Source organism: Pholis gunnellus (assembly GCF_910591455.1).
Source record: "Pholis gunnellus genome assembly, chromosome: 17".
Taxonomy (NCBI): domain Eukaryota; kingdom Metazoa; phylum Chordata; class Actinopteri; order Perciformes; family Pholidae; genus Pholis; species Pholis gunnellus.
Window position 1 is genome coordinate 6,953,682 of NC_136544.1, and position 10,444 is coordinate 6,964,125.

Sequence of the window (10,444 nt, forward strand, 5' to 3'; positions counted from 1 at the left end):
TACACCTACACCTACACCTACACCTACACACACACACACACACACACACACACAGAGCTAGCAGGTAGGCAATTAAACATCTCCCTATATATGTGTGTAGGTAGTGGCCGGCTGCAAAGTATTAATAAACTACAAGGAAATGAGCAGAAGGGTCTGTGGATTATTCTGGGGGGGGGGGGGGGTCCACACTTAATGAAGCAGCCTGCAACAATAAATTGAGTGTGTGCCTCTCTAGAAAGCTGCTCTGAGCAATAAAATCGATTAAGTGCAAGAGGTCAGCGGTACTTTCTCACCGCCCTGCTGATGTGTTGAGCTTCTCTCAGCTCACTGTTCCTTCTTATCGACCGTGTTTTTCTCCAGCAGGACAGCTCAGTTAAACCCACTCAGACACACGCGAGCTGCTCACAACCTAACTGCAGCATAGAACAGACACAGACACAGGTAGTTGGTGGAGATAATACTCCAGCTAAGAGGAGAGAGAGAGCTCACTGGACTCATATTCATCAGGTGGGCAGAAACGAGGCTCCACGTGAACGCTAATGTTGCTCCGTGTCCGCTGGATGAGCACTAAAGGTGATAATAGCCGGTTTTATAGATCGCTGCAGCGCCCCCAAGTGGAACAGAACAGTGCATGCAGGTTTAAATGTTTCACCTATTCCATGATTACTGTAACATGAAATCGGGGGTGAAGTAAAACGTTTTGTAGCTAAAATAAACAGTTGTAAATGGTAATTGTTCTCTCTAAATTAAGACCTTTTTAAACTGGACCACACAATGAGTCTATAAGCAAGAACAAAAGGCACCTGGTCTCATACATCAACATGGAATTTATTTTTCATTTTAGTTTCAGATGAACGTTTCACATTTTGTACAAAATCATTAGAAAACGCCTGACAGTCCCGTGGCTGATCCTAGTTCAGCGGCTTCAGACACCAATGGATTAATGTGGGGGGGGGGGGGGGGGGGATCATGCAGCATCCTGGAACCGGTCGATGAGGCTCAGCCTGAGCTCCAGATCAATCAAACTTAAAAATCCACGGCTCACCCGTCTGTCCCAGAGAGCGTGCACTCTTCTTCGGTCATAACCCGACAGCGTGGTGCGGCGATATCTTGCCACATGTAGTAATGTACAGAGTAGTTACAGTGAGGAGGCTGTCGATGAAGACGCATCACTGACAGCTCCCCGCCTTTCTCCAACTGATCCTCACCGCCCCAAATGTCTTCCATGTATGGACTAAGTACCACGTCAACGACACCATGCAGGTTTTCTTACGCATGACACACCGTTGGCTGTGATCAGTTAAGTAGATTTAAGAAAAGATCATCAATGTCAGAGTTTAAAATCAACCAATGATTGTGGGCCTGAGGGAGGGGGGGGGGTCCACTGAGCCTCTGTGTGGATGAGGTGAAAGTGAGGGGTGGGTGGTTGGGGACAAGTGGAGGCTAATTACTCAGTGTTTTGCTAATGTACATGCCCAGAACACACGAATGAGGCCTCAGCACAAGCGCACAAACACACTCTTAAACACACACACACACACATCCGCCTCCTGCCAAAGGCTTCTAAATCTTTCTTTGGAGGTTAAACTTGAGCCGGACTCCTGTACGTGAGAGAGGAAAGGGTCAAAAAGATTGGTACACACCGTCGATTAAGATCCGACAACTGAAAATAGATTTTATTAAGCCAATGCAAAGAGACGCCCCTCTCAAGCACGGCGCCGGGGCAGAGAGGCACTTACACAAAACACTTTCATTTTACACAGTGCTCGCGTCCGTGTGTCTCGAGTGAAGACACGGCTACATTTGTATTCTTTTATCAAACGTCCAACACACTCACACACACACACACTCACAGATACTCGTTTTCACATTGGAGCATGTTTTTAGCAGTTGGCACATGTACATGCAAAGCGTCAAGTTTGGCCTGCGCAGGCAAACTGAGGAAAAAAGGGGAGTCCAAATAGTGGGAGGAGGGGGGGGGGGGGGGGGGAGGGAGAAAAGATAGACATGTATGTGAACGGACAAACGGACAAACAGACTGACAGACAGGCTCTCGAACACCTTTGAGCGTTTAAAAACACCCCCGTCTCTGATCCTGCCCCCGCCCCCCCCCCCCCCCCCCCCCCCCCCGTGTCACACGTTCATAGCAGCACCAGAGGAGCCCTCTGATTGGTGGGTACTAAGTCAGTCAGTTTCGAGGATGAGTGGCGGTTGCTCGTTCTCTTCCTCTAGGCGCAAGTCGTTGAGGTCGTCGTCTAGCCCCGCCCCTCCCACGGCGCCCTGCTCTTCACAGTAACCTAGGAAAAGAACAAGCGGTGGAAGGTCCTTTATGCAAACAAACAACTTTGGACACGTCTCTCTGTAACAAAGGCAAATGTCACAAAGAAAGAGATTTTTCGTGATGTCCTTCCTGAAATGACTTACATAATGATAAGGTATAATTCCTCTGGAGATATATATATGTATATATCCAAATGACATCGTCCTTTCCAACAAACTTTGGGTAAAAAGTGTTTGAGTGACATACCTTTAGTGACAGCAGCACTGTAGGTTTGGGCCACAAGTGGGCGGTCATGTGACTGCTCAAGGATCTCATTGGCTGGCTCAGCGCTGCCGTCCAACCTGAAGAGATTCAGGAGCAGAAACTCTCAGCACAACTCTCTAAACCTCGGGCTGTTGGTTGTGTAACAACCTCAGACTACGGTGTTCAACGACCCGTTCATCACACTCTGTGTGTGTGTGTATGGGTGTGTGTGTTACCTGTGCTGCTTCATGAGTGTGCACTCTCCTCCCTCTTGTGGATCCAGGTTGTACAGATACAGGTAACCATCAGCCGCTGCCACCAACAACCTAGGAATCTTCTGAATCCTGATTTTAAACAACAAAAACAAAAGATTCACGAGCATGTTAGTTCCATTTAATGATGAAGACGTGCCGTCAGCTACCACGGCTTGTATGCTGCCGTCGTTTGGATCACGGTTATCTTTGGCTGAAGTAACGATCTGCAGCACCCTCTCGTCAAATGGCTATTACAGCCTGATATAACACAAAGTGATGAGGACTCCTTCAAGTTCATTAAAGCTGTGCCGCTCTAAACCGTGCTGGTGAGCATCCTGTTGGATAAATCTCAGGGCCGCAGGAGGCTAAGTGATTCATAGCTTAGTGAAGCAGCTGAACTGGTAGTTAGCATGACTGCGTTAGTTAACAGAAAACATCACAGATGATGTCCGGGGACAAAATGATCTCAGTGACCAAAACAAGAAGAACACGTCACAGGTGACCATGATGTTCTTATTTTTCAATAATAAATGAAGAGCAGACTGGCACTGAGTCACGCATATTACTTCTGATTCCACTTTCACGGCATATTTTAAAGGCAGGACCCACACAACAACAACAACAACAGTGTTGTGTGTGTATATATACTCACACAGCTAAGGCGCAGATGTTCTTATGTCCACAGAAAGGCAGTCGTACGGTAGCGAAGGCTCGCCCCTGGGTGAACATTTCCGTAACCTGAGAAGGCAGGTAGGTGGTGGACGCCATCAGCACCTTGCCCAGGTACCCTCCCCATGTGGTGGGCTCCTCCGCTGGCCTACACACACACACACACACACACACACAATGTGAGAAGCCTCTGTTACTCTGAGGAACATGAAGCATAAGTAAATGGGCAAGACTCATCCCTAATCCTCAGACGCTTTTTTTGTAAAGTCTGACGTAATAGGACGGAAACCGAAAGGTACGTACACATACTTCTCCTTCTGCAACTCTAATTTGAAGATGTGGACCGTCTCTGTGTTGCTGGAGGCCGACAGGTACAGGCCTTCCATGCTGAACGCCAACGAGCAGATGCTCACACACCTAAGATAAGAAACCCACATGTACGGGGAAACAGGTGAACACAAATACACAGCACGAACGAACACACACACAGACATCACGGTAAAACAGCTTTCATTTCTGAAGTGTAGTCAAAGATCAAACCATCTACCTCTTGACTCCTCTCCGAAACTCAAAGAGCTTCTGTCCCTCTGGGATCGAGAAGACGCGAATGACTGTGCCCTGGGGAGGAAGGGAGAGAACACAAGGCACGTGAGAGGATGACAAAGCTTGGGAGGCGAGGACACACAAATAAGCCACATAGTCATCGGGTCAGTGCACTGTACAGTCAGCGCCTCACCTTCTCCGAGGCCGTGGCCAGTTTGACTCCACTGGCGTCGAAAGCCAGAGCCGCTAATGGGCTGTCGTGGGCTGGAATCATGTTAGCCGCTCGCTGGAAAACACACACGGACACGAGTTAGAGATGCGCTTCTTCAGACAGGACACAATTCAGAGTGTCAGCTGCGACTGACGATGGGAAGCACTGGAGGACTGAGTCGCACAGGACCAGTTACATTTCATTTCAGCTCTGGGTCTCTTACAGAATGACATACAATAAACACTAGACAATCTAATAAGCAACAGCACCTCAGCTATATACACGCAACAAGTGTTTGTGTGCACATAAGAGCTTTGTATTGAAGGGCAGAGGCCTTTACAGTGTTGGTGTTCACCTACCAGGTTGACTGTGTCAAACACCTGCACTTCTCCTATCGTAGCACTGCCTGGGTAAGCCAGATAGCAGTTATCGTTGCTGATGGAAAGGGCGCACAATCCTGGAGAAACAAGAGCACAAACACAAGCGGATGAACAAAAGGAAGACAGAGAAAGAAAGAAAGAAAGAAAGAAAGATAAATCAGACTCCAACAGAACCACATTCATCTCAACGTGACAATCAGTGAGACTGAAAGAACGACTGAAAGTACACGGTGACGCAACAATCATCTCGATGTTGAGAATAGTTCTGACAGCATGAGCGGGTTTTTGTTCAGTGGTCGTATTATTAAAACAGACAAATAGCACAGAAGTAACTCAAACTTTTGCCGTTAAGGCAACAGAAAACAAAATGGAGTTAATTGTTAACTAAAAATAATCTTGTAAATATGAAAGAGAAACCAAAACCTGAGGAAAGTCACGCCCCTAGTTTCAGTTTGAGCACATTGTACACTGACAAGGAAAAACTCATTTTTCTGTAGTGTACCACGTACTATACCGACTACACACTCTACCACGTTGCTCGTCATGCGTCGCACTCACCCGAAGGGTTGGGTGGAGTTTCTCTGATCGTGTGCAGCACCTTCATGTCTCGGATGTTGTGAATGTAAAGGGACTCCTCCAGACACACTATCAGCCTCTGCACAAGGAACCACACAACAACATCAGCGTCACAGGCACACACTAATTAAGACACCGATATATTAGCCAACGAGGACATCTGCACGAGATGAATGCGTCTCCTGTTGTTTGAGGAATGCGTGAGACAGAATGTGTCTGACAGACAGGTATTTCTTCCCCCTCCATCCTCCTACCTGTCTGTTGAGCTTGACAGCCAGTATGGTGTTGGAATAGGAGTAGTTGCAGATCTCGGTTCCCTTCTTGAAGTGACAGACTTTGAGCTTCCTGGGCGCCTTGAGGCTGACGATGGCCACCAGGCTGCTGGAGAACAGACGCTCCACAATGCACACATCCTCCGTGTCGGCTGTGGGGACAAACACACACACACAAGTCATCACAGCGTTCGCTCGGTGGCATGCCGTCATCTTTTATTAGCTGCCTCTCCCTGAGCCGAACAACGGTGCAAATGAAAGCATCGCATGTTACAGCGCGTTTGGGCAGTGAGCCGATTCACAGACGTTTCGTTGCTCCGCATTGTTCAGTAAACATATCGAGCAAAAGCCGGGTTCATGAATTATAGATTATAGCACTTACGGGCTGAAAACACTCATCGCCTTCGTCTGACTACACAACTCGAGTCTCCAGGTTAGCTCACTGCACATGGGTAGTTCACATGCACAATAAGACTGATAGTAGATAGTAGATCATATTGTAAATGATGTAAGTCCAATAACGAGGAGGAGGCTTTGATGTACGTGTGTGGGGAAAGTGCCAGTTAAAACTTTATGAATATTTAAAAAGGGACAGCACTGCTCTAACAGTGCAGTGATCGTGTCTAAACCGAGCCTACGTTTAAAAACATTGACTCAAAGATATGACTGAACAATAATATAACGCAATAGTGATACTGTCAGTGTAGAACAAGTAGCTTTAAACCGACTACACAAAGATGGTGTACTACTCAGTCTGCTCCCTGACAGAGTAAAGAGAATAAAAGTAGGAAGACAATACTTACGACATTCATATATCTGCTCCAATTTGTCCACAGAGGACAGCGAGAAAAACTTGTATCCTGATTTGGTGCCAACAGCCAAGGACCTACACAAACAACAGAAACAACACAAAAGCAGCATTGAACAACTATTATTATATCAGCACACCACCACAGCCCTACACACACACACACACACACACACACACACACACACACACACGCTGGGTATTGACAGGCTCAAGTATCGTCACTGCAGCTCTCAGAGGCGTTTTAAACTGGACACCGCAGTGATCAGTGGTCTCAGAGTCACTGGATGAACCGTTACTAGATGAACCGTTACTGGTCACACATTGTGACCGTCGTCACACGACTGCAGCGGTTTTGCAATAGAGCCACAGGCCTCTGCGGTCTGGAGCAGAGGAGCAGGACATTTAGCAGACTTACTGCACTACAAAGGCACATATCTAGCTAACGTTACTTACCTCGTTTGCAATAAATACAGTGACACAGTTTGTGACCGTTACTGCGCTATCAAACAGTCACGAACTGTAGAGTCAGTCCTACAAAGAAAGGACGCCAGCGCCCCAAAAACATACAAAGAAGTATTTATTCTACAAGACTGTATATTAATCCCAACAACCGTCACCACAGCCCACCGAGAAGTTACATGACACCTAGCCTACATGTGTGTTGTGGCTAAAGTTAGCCTCGGACCCACACAGCTTCACGTTAGCTTAAAAAAAAGCTATGCTAGTGAAATAACACGTAACGTCATGCTAGCGTCCACTGGACCGCGCGCACAGCTAGCTAAAGTTGGCGTGTATTTAGCAGTAATGTCTCTTGGTAGACATCGCCTCCAGACTAATTCACATCGAGCCCAGTCACCACGTCCAGACCCGGTCACACTGAGCTAACTAACGCCACCCATATACCAGCACAGGCCGTCGGACCCCCGGCCCTGTCTTACGTGTTGTCCTGGTTGAAGTTGGCGAAGAGAAGCTGGCTTCCGCCAGCATCCCCGCTTTGACTGGCTAAGTTCATGGGCTCGACACCATCGACATATAAGGCTCCGGTAGAAATAGCAGCTGGGCTGGGATTAGTACTGCGATAAGGCCCAGGAGTGTTGCGCTTCAAGGAGCCATCTCTTTTTCCTGGCCCCGCTGTAGTGATTGTTGTTGTTTTTCACAGGGGCTGTTGCTCCCCCTTACTGCGCATGCGCCGGGCACGCAGCGTGCAGTGCCTTTAAAGAGCCAGGACAGTTTTGTCAAGTGCTCAGTGCTGATGATAATTAATGTAAACATACACGGTATGACCGAGAATAGATTTTTATTGTCCGTTGTCTCGGCTCCACGGGCGACAGAGACAGCAGGAGCAAACACGGCTCTCGTGGAAACACTCCACTGTACAGTAACTATTTGTGATTTGATGCAACAGCGCCACCCATCGTCAATATGTGCAAACAACATCTGAAAAGAAGGGGCGAGATACACAGTCTACTTTGATTGGTAGGCTAAATTAATTATATTTATTCATCATATCATTGACAATACACACCAGCTCCTATCTTCTCCTAACCTCATCCTAAAATAGAATATTAACGTTTTATCTAGTTTTTATCACACCATTTGTAAAGCTGCTATTCACTTCAACGGCTCTACCATTAATTAGAAAGACTCATGTCTTAAAACAGCACCTCCTCCTGATATTCTATTAAACAAGGATAAATTACATTTACAAATAACACACACACACACATACACAAAGGCGTGTGATGAAGCGTGGGATGATGAGAAGGAAACTGTTCTGATGTTGATCTGATGTGTGTCGACTGTGTAATTTTGGGTGTGAGTTCGGGTTGCAGTTTCAGGTGTAAGTCTGAGCATGTCAGAGAGTCATTTTGAGTGATACAAATTATTCAATACAAAATACTCTGTCTGTATATATAATATTCTTTATTTTTACTGTTTGTTTTTTTACTATGTATCTTGTGTGCACTGTCCACTTTGCTGCTGTGATCCTGTAAATGTCCCCACTGCGGGACTAATAAAGGATTATCTTATCTTACCTTACACTGCAGACAGCTGCTCGCCCTGTGTGAGGATCTCACAGAACTAAAGAGGGAGAGTATCACTATCAGCTAGTTGGCACAAGTATAAATAAAAAGGAAAGAAAGCAAGACAAAAAACGTACAAAGGTGAGAAAACTACAAACGCTCAACTGCCCCGGGAGAAGAAAGCCAATCCACCACGATCAACTTTTAGCCAGTGGTGGAAGAAGTATTCAGATCTTTTACTCAAGTAAAGGTATTAGCGTGACAGTATACTTAAAGTACCAAAAGTAAAAGTATCATTATGCAGAATGGCCCATTTCACAATGACATATTTGTTATGATATATTACTGGATGATAATTTAATGATGCATTCATGTGATCATCATTTGAATGTTGCAAGCTGAGGTGGGGCTAATGTACAGTACTTTATACTGCTGGGCAGCTTAAACCATAATTATACATCATAACTTATTAGTTGATTTTTTTTTACTTGCATTTAAATCTGCAGAGTGACTAATGTTGTCATTGGAGTAAAAAGTACAATATTTGTCTCCAAAAGGCAGTGGAGTAGAAGTACAAAGTAGCATGAAATTGTATAAGTACAGTACTTGAGTGAAGGTACTTCGTTACGTTCAACCACTGCTTTTGCATAAGTTCAGTACCTAAATGTCAAAATAGTACATAGTGTGTACATGATCCTTTATTAAAGCACTACTAAGCAGAACAGAGGTCTCCTAAAGAGCATCACAGACACAGTCATTATGACATTTCCTCTGTGGAAAGACCACAGCGACTCCCTCCGTTTAGTTAATCAGGAGGTTCTTTGTTTGCTCCTGTGTGGTCGTGATTCTGTGCCAGCTGTGTCCTTTGGCCCAGTTTACTGCTTTCAGGGGCCGCGTGTCGGCCTCTCCAATAGAGGTCCGTCAGCAGAGGCAGAGCTCCAACACACTGTGTACATGGCCTTTGGTTTACACAAGCCGTAGCCCCCAAACAAACATGGTGGACGGAGAGACAGAGGCGGGGTTCGTCAAACAGAAAGCAAAGCGGCATAATCCAGCTGGTAGGGGAAAAAAAAGAGTCGCGTTTATTGAAAATGACATGATGCTATGATGGTAACACACAGAAAATATACCACAAAATATACCAAAAAAAAAATGTCTTTTATGTTTGGTTCATGGCTTTAATATGAAGTTAATCTACCTGCTCTCATTTTTTTAATGTTATCACTCTAATCTATATTTTTCACATGCACAGTGTTAGCTGTATACCCACAGTGTGTGAACTGTGTGTGCACAGTGTGTTGGGAATAACCTATGCGCTGTACAAATATGCTTGTCTGGCCACTGTCATTGTTTTTAATCTTATCTGTAAACACGGTAACACATTTCTGTTGGAAACTTGTTTGGATGTGTGTGTGTGTGTGTGTGTGTGTTTGTGTTTGCATAATGTATCTGTTCTGTCTCACACAGCTGCTGCACAGTGCAACAAAGGGCCTCTGCTGGCCACAGTTATTGTTGGGTCATATTTAATTTTCCATTCAGTTTGAGCGTCAGTGTTATGTGAAAGGGAGGCATGAGTGGATCTCCAAAATAAATGTAGCGAGAGAGAGCATAACGCTAAAGATCAACCATATTAGTTGAGTACCAATAAACAACATTTGTCTTTTATCTCTGCTGGTCCTCTGCCGTTTATCTGCATCAGCCATGTTTGAGACTGAACCCTTTGACACATTAAATAATTAAATTTTTAGGTTTAGGCTTTAGCTGCATTATTTGATGCATTGGTATGAGAATGTGTTGGATTGCAAGACCGCAGACATCTTTTTTTCGAGGGGGGGAAATATTGGGCTGTTAGGAACCTTGGATGCAGCTTTCACTCTACAAGAAAACACATACGTTTGAGGGGATTTTAAAGGCTGAATCATATGTTTTTAAGACAATAAATATTTACATTTCACCACTGTAAGGCCAATAAATAAATATAGGACTCCACCTGTTTATTCCCGGCAGTGTGTAGTAGGCAGAGAATTTAGGAAATGAAAATCAGTGGTGGAAAAAGTTTACTTATCTAAAATAAGTGAATGTAAATAAAACCACCTCAAAACAAATAGTCCTTCTTTAAAAATTCATCTGAAGTACATTATCAACAGATTATACCAAAGTAACAAAAAAAGACTTGTTCT

At 45.1% G+C, this 10,444-nt stretch overlaps 1 protein-coding gene across 1 annotated transcript; it reads right to left on the reverse strand.

Moving 5' to 3' along the window:
- Nucleotides 1–815: 815 nt before the first annotated feature.
- On the reverse strand, nucleotides 816–7,401 carry wipi2 (WD repeat domain, phosphoinositide interacting 2). The gene is made up of 12 exons (XM_079177148.1): nucleotides 7,179–7,401; nucleotides 6,233–6,315; nucleotides 5,412–5,581; nucleotides 5,140–5,236; nucleotides 4,561–4,658; nucleotides 4,184–4,276; nucleotides 3,995–4,065; nucleotides 3,751–3,864; nucleotides 3,431–3,595; nucleotides 2,761–2,868; nucleotides 2,528–2,622; nucleotides 816–2,297 (listed from the first exon to the last, which is right to left on the reverse strand). Exons 1-12 carry the CDS (start codon nucleotides 7,250–7,252, stop codon nucleotides 2,185–2,187), a joined length of 1,281 nt encoding a protein of 426 aa, XP_079033274.1. The 5' UTR covers nucleotides 7,253–7,401; the 3' UTR covers nucleotides 816–2,184.
- Nucleotides 7,402–10,444: the final 3,043 nt, after the last annotated feature.